Source organism: Thunnus albacares, chromosome 1, assembly GCF_914725855.1.
Source record: "Thunnus albacares chromosome 1, fThuAlb1.1, whole genome shotgun sequence".
NCBI lineage: Eukaryota > Metazoa > Chordata > Actinopteri > Scombriformes > Scombridae > Thunnus > Thunnus albacares.
The window spans coordinates 31,556,343-31,571,513 of record NC_058106.1 but is presented as its reverse complement, the minus strand read 5'-3'; the positions used below and the strand labels follow the sequence as shown (position 1 = coordinate 31,571,513).

Sequence of the window (15,171 nt, the reverse complement as noted above, 5' to 3'; positions counted from 1 at the left end):
GAAACAGAGTTGCACAACCATTAATGGGTAGCTTCTGTAAGGAACATCCTGTTGACGGTTGATGTAAGAGTTTAAAAAGACGAAGGTCAAATGCTAACAACGAAAGCAACAATCAGACAGGAAAGACTGTCATTATGTCTGTACATATATATAAAGACTGACAACTCAGCTGCTTCATTTTACCACAAAAGTCTGTTTTTTTCTTGTGAATTGGGGATAAATAACATTTATATTATTATTTTTTAAAAGAATTATAATCAGACATGTTATCGAGCATGATATTCAGTTTTATGTCATAAATGTCCACGACTGATCGAATTCAACAAGGCGTTACACGGCCGTAGTGTGGAACTCGTTTCATTGTGAAATCTTTAATCCTCACGCTGCTCCTCAACACTCCTGCATCTCTAAAAATTGTAACTCCCTCTGCTCCCCCAGCATTCGAATTTAGTTGTATGTGAATTTTGAATGTTTCTTGTAAATTTGTGTTCACATTTGTTCTAATATTGTGTGTCTCAGGCTCTAATGGTGGGTGTTGGAGCTCAAGGACAGTCAGATCTGTTAAACAAGCATCACCTGCTCAAAGACACACCACCAATTTCAATTGCATACATGTTGAAATAACTGATTTAAACCTTATATGATATGCTTTACCGGTGATTATATCATATCTCTAATCTTGATAAGGCTTTAAATTATCCTTCACACTGTTCTGCAAAATAATAATTCAATAGTAATACTGATTGTTCTCTAATTTGGAGAGTGGCGGGTTGTGCTGCTTGGATCTGCTCCATCTTTATCATTTCAACCTTTCAAACTAAAATAGGTCAGACATACCTTATCATGACATACTTCTTTTTTGACATGCAATACCATGAATTGCAGAGGTGCTGGTTGTAACCCAATCATCAATCAACACTCCTTTATCATCTCTCTCACAGTTTGTTCAAGACAATAATTACATAATATCTTCATCACATCACCATCCCGTACAGACAACCTCCTTATTTCAGAAAGTGTCAAAACTCATTATGCTGGGTAAGTCTTAGTTACTTTGATTTATTAGCAATACATTTTAGAGCTTATGTATGAATTGTGACTGGTTAACCTCCCTCTCTGTGTATTTCCTGTCTCAGTGAGGAGCTGGGTGTTGGTTAGATCCAGTCTGAGCATCCTGTTGCAGGGCCTGGCTCTGTTCTGGTTAGGCCCTGCCTGCGAGGCTACCTCTCTGGGGATGACAGTCCATGCTGTGCCCCTGGAAAGTGATGGAGGGAAAACGGTGGGCATCATTTTCTCCTCAAAAAACTTTCTGTACAGTTGTCCTTGAGTTCACAGTCTTACTCTGTGGAGCTCTGTGGGACTGGTAGACAGCCTGTTTTACATTTTTCTATTGATTGATAATAATTAACAACTATTTGCTGCTGTTACAAAGCTCAAAGGAATCTAAAGTTATCATTTCATACATCAACATCATACTGTATCATTTACATCTAGAAATCCATAGTTTTAAATGATCTTTGGAAACCATCCAAATTAGGAATTTTACAGGTATTTCTCATTATTTCTATTGTAATTGTATTTCTCTACAAACCTCATATTCCTTAGAATAAATGTATTATTTAATTTCTCCTTAACCAAATCCTATTAAAATGATATCAAGCATTCATTAACAGAGGAAGAAAGTATCAGTTTTAACAAAGAATCTTTTTTAACAGAAACCACTTATTAAACAAACTTAACTCCCAAAACCCTTTTTTTCAGTTTAATCTTATTTTTAGAAACTCACAGTCTTTGCCATTTTAGCAGAAAAGCCAACTCAGAGCCTTTAATTAAGATCCATTAATCCATTAAGATTTATTGTAATCAATGAATTTATTATTCAATAGCCATATTAAATCCATTAATAACTCTGTAAAATACAATTAAAACAGAAAAAAGAAAAAAAAGAAAAACATTTTGATTCTCAATCCTTGATTTAATCCCATTACCCTTCACAGTATCCGCTCATAATTAGTCTCTATACCAAACATCTGAACCACAAATCTATTTTACATTCATAAATACCTTATCATCATGTCATTAATAAATATGTGATTCATTTACTAAGTTTTCAGAGGGCAGAGAGAGTGTATTCTTTAGGTTTTACACCATTTGTTTACAGTGAAAAAACATTCACAATCGCACTATATTATGGTCCTATGTTAACTTAAACAGGAAAACATAAAAGCCATCATGATAAATACAGGTCACATTTAACCAAGAACAACCTATATCTAAAAATATGTATCAGCTGCACAAAAATGAAATAAAAAAAGTTGAAATATTTCCATTTGTATATTCTGGGTCACATTAGGAAAAATTTCAGGGTAAAACAAAGGTGTTTTTAAGGTGTTTTTAGTGCTCTCAATTGTAAACATTGGTCAAATTTGAACTAAACAATATAAGGGATACTAACGCTTACTTTTTGGGGGATTTGGCATTTTTTAATGAATTATTAGACTTGATTTAATTGAGCAATTAAGGATATCTAAGAGATAAAATTTTGTGTTTTGCTTGCACATTGTTACATTTTCGCTGTACCATCAACTCTCACTGGGCCATAAACGCCCCTTACTGTATCTTATTATTGATTTATAAAAGATAATATAGACCATCTGGCGTTTTATGTTTTGTAGTATTGTGATACCTCACGAAGTACATAATACTGGCTGTAAATATCTGTTTTATCTTTGTGACTAAGAACAGACTGATCTCACCCTACAGGTTCTTCATCCTCAGCTGAATTCACTTAACTCGGTCATAAATTCCGTCACTGCACGCAAAGACACGTTTGTCATTCTCCTCTTTGCTTCTTGTAGGTGCGGGCTCATTTCACTGTCATCGCTCCCAATCCATGTCCATTATTAAGTGGGCTGTGTGTTATAGGTGATGACTGTATGCTCCACACTACCTCCTTACCTTTCAACGGCACCAAACCCGAATCTGGCTGGTGTGTCCGCCAGTGGTGGAAAAGTGTCCCCAGTAACTACAATGCCACCATCACTTTAGGGTATGAGACCTGCATACACTGTCTGGACCTTTAACCTCAAACATCTGAAATTCATTCATTCATTCTTTTACATCTGCAGATTTTTTTAACCAATAACCTGAACAAGAATGGCCGCTCTGTTTTTCATCTTTTATTGTTGCTACTTCCTGTTTTATGATGTTTTGGAGTGCAACATGCAAGTAGTTGCAAGTAAATAATGTTAACAAGGAGAAACTCTTTGTTCTTTGGCTTTTGGTTGTTTTATCTTGCCCAGATATAACTCATATGTGTCCGTTATTTACTCTGACAAAGTAGCTTAATAATCACAGCAATTTGTGGCTTAGTTTGACATTATTTAATCTTGATAGTTAAAGTTAACAATTGAAGTAATTATAATAATTATACAGATCTTGATTATATTAATAAACTGTGGATAAATAAGGGACGTGTCCATAATTTATCAAGTCTGTTTTAAAACAACAGTCAGCTGCTCAAATGAACATTGTAACAGGTTTTTCTTGCTGTAATCATTCCTCCAGTTCATACTGACCATCAGAGGATCCCTTCATAAGGCACTTAAAATGTAAGTGATGGGGGCCAAAATCCACAGTCCTCCGTCTGAACAAAAATGTATTTAAAAGTTTATCTGAAGATAATATGAAGCTTCAACCATCCAAATGAGTCAAATCAAGTAGATATCTTTCAGCCGTCATGTAGAGTTAGTCATGTCAAGTAGATATCCACTTGATATGACTAACTCAGACTGCTGAAGCCTCATATAAGCTTCAGATCAACTTTTAAATGCATTTTTGTACAAAATGACTGTGTGGACAGACTGTGGATTTTGTCCCCCATCACTTACATTGAAAGCACATTTGAAGGGGATCTTTTAATAGTCGGTATGAACAGGAGGAATGATTACAGCGAGGAAAACCTGTTGTTTTAAGACAGACTTGAAACATTGTGAACCAGTCCTTTAAGGTTTTTTTTTTTTTTTTTTACATCTGTGAGAAATCTTTATCAATGGAAAATTGCTCATACCTATTTGATTGGTTACTGTGATTCATGTCTCACAACTGGTTTTTCTGGGTCCTCAGCAATTTTATTTCTTTAACATTCCTGTGGCAATTCTGCCTTTAGCACTTTGTACTGTCAGCACAGCGAGTTTCAATTATTCTTATACTCCCTTCTTTTCCTCTAGGACCAACACAGAGTTTCATGTTTCAATGAACGCAGGACCAAAGATTCGGACTAACAGCGGGAGACTCAACCAACCTGCTTATGTTGCTCTCCCACCCCCTATAAGGTAATGTACACAAACACAGACACTTAAGTGCCGTTGTTGTAGTAAACAACATAATTAAGACAGTATCCTCTCCCGTGTTGTAAAAAGTCGGCGCCGTTTACTTAAATTGCACAACAAAAATATGAAACTTGTGCGATTTATAAAATTCTGGACTCACAAAACACATAAAGGAGTATGGCCACCAAACTAAAATATTAAGGGAAATGAGGTCTTACTGTAGTTAAAAGCATTAAATAAGAGTTGCAGAGGTGTGAATAAATCAAACATATTCATAATCAGCTTTACAAACATTCTCTTGAGATTTCAAATCTAACTTTGCAATAGTTCAGTTAATCACCTCACCTTTATCGTATCCACTTTTGTTTGTCTCGTCTGTTGTGACTGTATGTGTGATGTGTGGATCTGATTATCTCTTGTGCTGTGGGTTCAGGGCCCGTGTGAACTGCCCTCACCACTTTCATCTGGCAGTGAAAGACCTGGATGGAGACAAGGTGCGTTGTCGCTTCGCCCGCGCCGACCAGGGAGAGTGTGTCAGCTGCCCTCAGCACTCTTTTATAGAACTGGATGAGGTGAGTCTGACTCGAGAATTTCCGTAAATGGTATGTATAATAACACATTTATCTACGTTTTTGTTCAGTGAGCTTTTGCAAATCTTTATTGAATTGATTAAATCGCATTTTTGTAAGCAGTATGATTAAACTTGTTCTGTGTGAAAATCTTTACCTGCAGAAAAACTTATAACTTTAGCTGTCAGATGAATGTAGTACAATATTTTCCTCTAAAATGTGGTGATGTATAACTATAAAGTAGCATAAAATAGAACTTAATTATAGTACTTAAGAAAATGTAATTAGTTACTACCACTAGATATAAATCCACATTATTGCAAAACTACATGTAATTTTTTTAAAAGTAAACAGCAAAGTAAACAAGTTGCTTTAAAGGTAATTTTCAAACACTGGGAGAAGTGTTGAAGCAACTTGCAGCAGTTATTAAATAAACAAAATCAAGCTTACTTTAAGAGATCGCTATGTACCAAACTAGCTCAGTAATCAGGGAGGACAAGATTGACAGTGTTTGTTTGTTTGGATAGCATAGGGAGGGCCCATAAACAGAAACCTGCCAGTAAAATGTACAAGTCTCAATGAATAAATAGTGATCATATTTTGCGGTCCAACACTCAGCAGTGCGTTGACTTCCTTGCCTCGCCCACCTCTCCAGAAGCATTTTAAAAACTCAACAGCAGCCTGACTGTCTAGGTTAATTTGAATAATCCAACTTGTTCATTAAATGCATCTCTGTGGTTTAAATCTGTTTTGTTTATTCACATGATTTGCTTATTGACTCATTACAATCACATACTGCTTGACCTCTGATCTCTTTTTTTTACCAGGAGAAATGTATGCTGAGATTCACCGGAAATGCACCAGTAGGACGATATTTTATCTACCTGATGGCGGAGGACCTGATTCCTGTGCCCAAAACAAGCTATGTCATAGACAACAAACCCCTCAGCTCTGTCCCCGTGCACCTCTCTCTCACTGGTGAGTCTGTCAAGGCATTATTAAATTATTAAAGGCATTTATGTTGTCTATATGCCCGCACAGACATACAGAGTAAGGACCAGTAACTACAGAGGCAGAAAATGTATATTTTAAGTTCATGTTCTATCCCATTTTAGTCCTTTCTCTGTAAAAATGAGAAATATAATTAACTTTTTTTTATGCTGCTAACAAATTTGTCTATTATTCTCCTTTCCCTCCAGTGGAGGAGGCGTCTTCTAGCTGCAGTGCTGAACCTATGACAACAGATGAGACCCCCAAACAGGACTCTACGATGTTTGTCCTGCCATTCCAGGAAGTCAAATTCAACGCCAACTTTATGTCACGACTGGAGAGGTGTGTCTTAATGTCATCTTCCACATGAAACATTTTTGACAAAACCCATATTGTTCCAGTGGCACACACTGCTCCACAACACTACCAACTTATCATTATGTATTCCTCCTCAAGTCTGGAGAATTGGTTTATCAAACCACAGGGCCAGACATATTGAGTTTTTCATTTGAGAAGGTCAAAGAAATATCCTGCACTAAAACAGAGAGGAAAACATTTAGAGAGGAATGCTAATCATTTGAAGATTTTAAAGAAGTTGTTATTTTATAGCATGTATAATTTATACCCCTTCCGTCTTCCTCAATTCCTTCTTCATAGTGTTGAACACATCTTAACACATTAGCAGGACAAACTTATCTCTTTTGTTTCTCTATATGGAATTAAATAGGAAGCATTGCGTATTCACTAGTGCTGCATTCATGCAATTTCGACAGAGAACAAGAAAAACTCCTGTTATTCCGACTCAGGGGCATCCATACATTATTCCAAGATGGTTATATAAAAAGCCTAACTTAGCTTCTTATGTTGCGTTACATATTTGTAGAGGTTTGTTAAGTGAAAGCACACACAAACACAGAGAGCATAGCTCATTTTAAAGTAGCTGAATTGTAGCTGAATACTTTTTCTGAATACTGGATTTTATTTAGATGTCGCTGCCAGTGATCGAGGCTTTGCTGCTCTGAATCATACAGTATCACATGAACGGAGCATAATACACTAACTTAAAGGAAAGGTTCACAATGTTACAAGTCTGTCTTAAAACAACAGTCAGGTGCCCATATGAACAAATGCAAAAATGCATTTAAAAGTTTATCTGAAGCTTATATGAGGCTTCAGCAGTCTGAGTTAATCATATCAAGTGGATATCTGCCACATTTTAGCATCAAATTCCTTCTTTGTGTTTCCCTGTTGAGCTGCGGTGGAAGTATAGTAACAAAAAGAGGGACTTAGGTACTAAAAAGACTGTAACGATGAAAGATATCTACTTGATTTGACTAATTTGGATAAAACTTCATATTAGCTTCAGATAAACTTTTAAATACATTTTTGTATGTAGTAGACTGTGGATTTTGGCCTCAATCAATTACATTGTAAGTGCATTATGAAGGGATCTTCTAATGGCCAGTATGAACAAGAGGAATAATTATGACAAGAAAAACTTATTTCAATGTTCATTTGGGCACCTGAATATCATTTTAAGACAGACTTAAAAAAAAAATGTGAACCTGTCGTTCAAAGTGCATTCACCAGGAATGAAATGTGCTTCATAAATAGAATTGCCTAAAGGCCCTGCACACCCACACAGGTGTTTTCAGTCATTCTTGCTGATAAGACCTCTGCTCAGGTTGAAGGCGAGGGGAGCTATGCTAGAATTACTTGAGGCCACCATACTTCATGTAGCAACACACCTTTTTCACAGCAGACATTTTGACTTATGATAATAGAAAAAGCACAGGTGTTAATAATGTCATTAACAATGACTCTGTTCTTTTCAAGTGTCCCAGTAAATCATGATGGTATGACAGTAAGTCGGCATGCACAATACCAGGAGCCTGAAACTGAAACAGCTAAATGGAATTCAGCTATCAATAGTTTTATTATTTTACGCCTGTGCTTTTCCTACTGTGATATGTCAAAGCGTCTTCTGTGATAAAGGTCTATAGGAGTAATAAAAGCATAATTTACCTCACCCTAACATTTACAACCAAACTAACTGGAGAGTCTGGGAGATAATTAAGTGCAGTCTGTACACACCCATATGGTCCTGAAAGGAGGGCTGCATCCAAATTCACTTTATTTGAGTGTCTGAAACATATGCCTACAAAAGTCCCACAAAGGAATGTGTCCATGACATGAACACAATGCAATGTGTCATCTTTTATAGATGTGACAATTACTGTTGTGCAACTCTACACCTGCACCTGTCAATGATGACGCAAAATGACAATAATTCATAAGTGTCTGTCTATGAACAGGGAAGTGATTTCTTACACAGCTGAGATCTAATCAGGCACAATAATTCAATGTATCTGTGTGTGTTACCAAGGGTGTACCAGGCCTTTAAGCAAACTGTTTTAAATACAGTTATGACAGCCGAATTTAAAGGTTTCTCTCTATATTTGCAGTGTTTCAGAGATAGCAGTGGTTGGCCCACCTGCACTCTTCAGGACTGGCTTCGTATCAGTCGGCCCTCTGGCGACCATGACCATGGCCTGGGTCCGCTCCGAAAACAAGCTGACTCGTCTTTTGCCTATCTGCTTTGTTGCGAATACCAAGAGGTAGGTTGTCCTGTGAACTGAATTGTACTAATACTGCCAGAATTACTTTCACACTCATGAGCAGGAGGAATTAAGGTTGTAGATACTTTAGAAAAATATTAAGTAAGGTTGTTTTTTAAGTCTCGGGAATTTATATGAGCTTTTTCAATATGGTCTATTATTCATATGTACACCTGATTATACTTCCAGTTAAATTATTTCTTGAAGAAAGTATATTTAGCACATGACGTGGTCTGATTTGCACTTCTTGTCTTTCCAGTTTGCAGTCAGAGCCCAGATGCATGTGGCTGTACCAAAGTAAGACCTTTAGCTTCCTACAAATGTCATAAGACGCCAGATATGCTTTACTGTACTGTAGCTCTCAATACACTCCTGTACCAATCACTAGAGTTTCTCAGAAAATATTCACTCTTAACTAATGACTATTAAAACATGCATTTCCTAATATTTTCAGGAGAAATGAGGACCCTACCTACCGGAACAGGTTGAGAAAATATTCATTTCATTATAATCACACTTCATTATAATCAAGTCTTGTGTATGATTCAGATCTCGCCTAATGACGAGCGTGCTCATTATGTCTGTGAGTGAAACTAATTATTGATCATCTAAGAATGTGCTGCTGTCTGCCTGCAGAGTTGAAGTGTGAGAACACAGAGATGTCTCTGGTGCTTCCTGTCACCTCACTGAGCAACATCAACCTGGCCGAACTGCAGCTCAACAGCCCCACCTGTCCCGTCACGTACAACAGCACACACCTGACTGCACGCATCCCCTTGAGTGGCTGCGGCACCAAAACTGTGGTAACAGGCTCCACCTTTCTTTCTTTCTTTCTTTGACTATTTTCAACCCTACAAGCCATCTTGGCATGTAGGTGTAGGTGTTTTGGCTCTGTACTCTGGCACACTGGATTTCAAATCAAACAATGATTAACTATGTTGGTTAACTATGTTGTAGCACTGACTTAAAACTTTAATGATGGTTTGGTGGTGTCCACATTCATATTAGCCATAATAGCCTAGACAGTGATGCCCTTTTTACCCCTGAGAGACTATGTACGAAAAGTGCTACAATTTCTACAATTTCAATTTCATTATTGGCTATTTTTGACCCCCAATGTAAATTATTGAATAAAATATTATTTGTTTCAAGTTCTGTGGTTTATATCTTCCTGTATTCATCTATTTATGACGATAAGAAAAGGATCATAGCAGTACTTAAAGAGCAACTTAACACCCTTGAAAATCTTGACTTTGCTGACCTCAAGTGGTTTCAGTTTTCACCTTGCTGCAGTGATGCACTACACCAAGCATCAGAGGTGAAAGTGACAGGAAACTTTAAACCAGACATGGCAATAAAACAATCTGGTGTTAAGTTACTCTTAAAACTCACTTTGCATTGACAGGTTTTTCAGCTGAATGTGAATTCAAACTGTAGACTTCCTCAATCTCTCCTGTCTTCCAGCACTCTGGTTCAGAGCTGGTTTACACCAACACCTTGAAAAGTGTGCGTCCGTACACCATGGTCAGCCGCGAGCCCTCCCTCGTCCTCCCCCTGGCCTGCCGGATTCCTGGAGTCCAGGCCAAAGGACCACAGCACAAGATCAGCATGCCCACAGAAAAGGAAACCTTTGGTGAGGTTAGGTTTTGGATAGAATTTCACTTACCAGGAGAAGGGCCCCTGGCACAATTCACACGCGACCCGAAGTTGCGCTCCCTCCGATTCTCACCAGAACGAGTGCGTCGAGAGGTGGAATCACTATCAAGGAGCTACAGCACATCAAACAGCACCTCCAACAGTACCTCAGACTTCTCCGTTAACAGCACTGGCATCTACGACACCATCGGGTCCAGGATCAACCAGCTGGACCTCCATGTGATGTCCAACTGCAGCGTTGATCGTGCTGAGATGGTAGTGAGCAATTGCATGGAGTCTGAAGCGGAAGACTTTTCTGTATCCAACCCCATTCTGGAGCAAGGGTCAGTAACAAATCACTTGTTGACTGTAATAGTTTGAGGTTACCATTTTGAAGAGGATAGATATGAAACAGTCTGAAAGAAATATTGACTCACACACAACTTATGTGTACATCTGTTTTAGCTGTCTCTGAGTTTGAAGCTTATCCTATAAACTCAGGTAGTTCTTTCACTATTTGTCTTCCAGATGTACAACATCCAGCAACACATTGGAGGTTGTTACAACAGAAAGCAATTCCAAAGTCTACCGCCTTGATTTGAGCACTCTGGAGACCCAAGGATCAACGGTCTGTACTTTCATGCAACACACATGTTATGTCTTTCATGAATCATAAATAATATAACAGGGCTGCACACAACATCTCCATGACCTAATACATACTTTCACTTGCAGGTACTGGCAACAGAATAACATGTGGAAAACTCTAAATTCAGATGTTTTTTGTTGTTTTTTTAATATGATGTTTATTTAAGCAGGAAGTCTGTACTAGTTCCTGCTTTTAGTTATTCAAAGAGACAATTTTCATTTTTGTTTAATATTTACTTTTTTTACCGGTATTTTAAGTGTGTTTTCACTTGTCTATTGTGCTTACTATTATAACCAATTTTTCATTCTGCCCACTTGGTTTTAAACAAGACAATGGATGGTACAACTCAATTGCCCACTGTGTGAGGAATTTGTGCTTTTAAAAAATCTAGTAAAATGTTTTTGTATAAATGCTCCGTCAGCTTAATCTCAAGTCAAGACCTGAGACTAGGTCCAAAAGTATTAGAGCAGCTCTGACTTATATACAAACATTTGTGGTAAATTGTTCTGTCAAATGTCTATGATTACACTTTTCTCTGTAGAATTGATGGTTTGCATAATTTTTTTGCCATACTAGCGGCTGTTTGGATGGAAGTTTCAGTCCAGTCCACAACTTTCAGCAAGACTGAAATTTCCTGGATATATTGTCATGACATTTGGGACGGACATTCATGTCCCTGATATGATGACTTGTAATAACTTTGGTCCCATGACTAAGCGCAAAATTAATAACATTCCTATCAGCATCGGCATGTTGTTACTTAACTAACCCAAGCCTGTTGGTTTGCACTTCATAAATATCTGCTAGAAATCTCATGTTTGTGTGAGGATCAAACACTGCCTTGGTTTCCACTTCTTTAATAATTTCCATTTTTCAAATATGTGTATTGTTACAGTATGCTGTCAAACAGTGACTAATGTCTCATAAATATTTGAAGATATATTGTGCAATTCTAAAATGTTTTGAAGCTGCCTCCACTCCACTAACTTGTATCTATTTGTTTTGTGCTGTACAGATGTATGTCCAGTGCACAGTCAATCTGTGCATCGCCACCCTTCCCTCAGAGAAGTGTCCTGACCTGTGCACCCGCGCCATTAATCACAGATCGCTGGTTAACAGTGTGTTTACGAAAACCTACACCATCAACTCAGGACCTATTAGCCTTGTGATCACCACTCCAGGACCATCCACAGCCGCTCCCAGTACTACCACCACTACTAAACCAACTACGACGACTACTAACACTACTACTACTACTGCTGCTGTTACCACAGCTGCCCAGACCACCACCACCTCACATGGTAAAAAAAAACTCCATCTCTTTGTTTTGTTTGTTAATTTGTAATAATCTATTAAGTGAAATATCAATCCACTGACTACTGGCGGTATAATTTCAAGCAAATCCTTTATTTTTCTGTGAACGATATTTTATTTAAGAGCTGTTTCATACCAAGCATTCATATTAGCCAAATGGACAACTGGTGTCATAAACAAACTAAATGATTACTTTGGTCCCCAGAGCCAACAAGGGGCCCCTCAATGTGTGAACTATCTTATTTTTTCATTATTTAAGTATTTATTCAAGTTACAATATCTTATGTTTATTACAAACCTTTGTACGTGAACCACAGCCTGCTGAACTGCTTTGTTAATGCTTTATTTGATAGGTCCCTAAAGAGTAATTTGCAGGTTTTTAACAGTTAATTTTGAGGACATTTTACAGAAAGGGTGGGGCAATGTGGCACAAATTATAAGAAAAAACTGAAACTGAAGTGTTAAATTGGTAAGTTGGTAGTTGATAGTAAGTACCCACTCATTATATTTTAATACATAATTCTTCAAAAATTACTTATATCAGTACTTAAACTGGCGAAATATTTGGTTTTCAGTGTAACTGCTAATTCTTAGGACATTTCTTTGACAGGGTTATGTAATTTGGTAATATATGGGAAATGTGCTCATTATAGAGTTTTTAAGAAACAACCAAACATGCTATTATGTGCTTTGACGTACAAAACTACACACTGAAAACTAAAAAGTATTTTATGTCAGTTAAAGAATTGTTAAGAGTCTAAATTATTAAGATTTTTTGCAAATTAACAACTAGGTGTGAACCAAGATACGATAATTAGCAACTAAACCAACTTAAGAATTATGCATTACTTAAATATAATGAGTGGGTACTCACTATCAACTACCAACTTACCAATTTAACATTTTATTCAGTTTTTTCTTATAATTTGTACCAAATTGCACCACTCTCTCTGTATGTCCTAAAAAATAAGTTAAATACCTGCAAATTACTCAGAAAATTTCCATGAAATTAGTGTAAAATTACAGCACCTGTAAAATAAAGTGTGACAGCTGCTCTTGTTTTAGTTTCATCATTGAAATTGTAGCTGATTGTAAATTGTGAAGTAAATTTTAGAACTATTAACCAATTGTTTTTGAGGGGACTACCTTGTGCTTTGTGCCTATTATGGTCATTTTAATAACATCGTAGAGAAATAATTTACTGCTCCCTCCAAGGTTTACACAGTTGTAAGCCCATATAATGCACAGTTTATGCACTGGAACACAAGAAGGCACTATGAAAGTTATTGTTAAGTCTTTAATAGGCTTAGGCAAGCCCTCCCTAAAAGAAAAACGGTTTAAAATGACTTGGCTGCCTGAAAAAAATGTTTAAAAACTCCAAAGATGTCTGTTATAAGTCACTCTGAGGGAAATCTAAAGTGTGATTTGAGAAATTTTCTGTACATATTCAAGTAAACTCTCCTCTCTTCTCCTGCAGCTCCACCACAGGCCTCAGCCATAGCGGTGGGAGTGATTTTGACAACTATCAGCATATTTCTTCAACACATCTTCCTTTACTGAGCATGTTGGATGATGATCTGTTAGCAACATGGAACATTACCTTTTCCTGTTTGGCTTCAAATGAAGATTGAGCCCCATTCCGCTATATATTTTGAGCTGTTTCAGAGAATCAAATAAAAGCAAGACTAGCACTACATTGCTGTCAAAAAAAACATAAGATGCTGCACTGCTTGCACTGCAGGATCCTGAAGGATGTGACCCAGACAAGCAGTCAAGCATTAAAAGCTTCTCCCTGAAATGAGGTTTTATTTCTAATGCGCTTATACGAAGCGTCCTTGAAGCCTAAATGTTTAAGACGCTGACCATATAATTGCAATGAGCCTAAATTTGTTGTGTTCATAAGTATTGAGCACAGGAGATAACAAATAGCGTCATACACCTCTTTCCCCTCATGAGCTCTTATTGGCTACTGCTGCTCAATGTTCTGTAAATGTTTACTTATCACAAACATTGCAGATAAAATCAGCTGTATTTTAAAAACTTAAAATATTTAAATATTTCATCACTGATACTTCTATCTGCATGTCCAATTTGTCTTAGACCTAAAAAAAATCTGTCTCGTCAAAACTGTGCTTAATGTTGTTTGTTGTGTATCTGTCTTTACTTTAAATGTAAAAAGTATATATATATTTTTAGTAATAAATTGTTGGTACAACATGTATATTTTATTAAACAATTATGCAAACTGTATAATTCAAAAGACAATAAAACATTAAATGACATAAAAACACACAGATTTCCTGTCAGAAAATTAATAGAAGCTAAAGTTTAAAAAAAATGTGTGAATGATGTGTCAATGAATGTGTGCGTGAATGAGTGAACGTTGACATGTCGAGTGAAGCACTTCGAGTAGTCGGAAGACTAGAAAGGTGCTATATAAATGCAGTCCATTTACCATTTTAAATCAATTACAAATGATTGCTCTATAGGTAATCAGTGCCTGAATCTCTTCAGGGAGACTCTGTCAACATGTTTTGTCTCCTCTAATGACTTGAATTAACTAAATGCAGTGGGCCGTATACAGCAGCAGCAGCATGATGCAGAGGACGGAGCACACCAAAACAGGTATATGTGAGTGTAAGTAGGAAGTATACATACTTAGTAAGAATAAAATGCCAATATGAGCACAGAATTTTAGTCTTGACCTTACTACTTACTAGCTTTTTCCAGTAAATGTCAGCAGTTGATCTATTTACTAAAGAAGACAACCATAAAATGTTATTAAACAAAATCTTGTAGATTGTTTTGTAATCTAAAATCAAAATGCAACTTTTTATTTCGAGTATAAATTCTTTAAATTATTACGCTTTGTGTTTGCAGGACTGCATGTACAGTATACAGTAGTAATTCAGAGAAAGGTTGCAGGATGTGCTTCAATGGACCTGCATAAATGCAAAGTGAGACTTGCCACTGTCAATGATTAAAATGTTAAGAGCAGCTCTGCACACTGTCAAAGCCACTATTTTAAGGTCACAAAACTGGTTAGTAATACTTTTTAAATAAAT

General features: G+C 36.8%; 1 protein-coding gene across 1 annotated transcript; it reads left to right on the top strand.

The window, feature by feature from the left end:
* The first annotated feature begins 2,757 nt into the window (after positions 1-2,757).
* LOC122986454 (mucin-5AC-like) lies at positions 2,758-14,274 on the top strand. The gene is made up of 13 exons (XM_044357749.1): positions 2,758-3,049; positions 4,230-4,334; positions 4,765-4,903; positions 5,728-5,878; positions 6,100-6,232; positions 8,356-8,508; positions 8,768-8,805; positions 8,963-8,992; positions 9,145-9,311; positions 9,973-10,487; positions 10,672-10,771; positions 11,808-12,093; positions 13,584-14,274. Exons 1-13 carry the CDS (start codon positions 2,937-2,939, stop codon positions 13,664-13,666), a joined length of 2,013 nt encoding a protein of 670 aa, XP_044213684.1. The 5' UTR covers positions 2,758-2,936; the 3' UTR covers positions 13,667-14,274.
* The last annotated feature ends 897 nt before the right edge of the window (positions 14,275-15,171 follow it).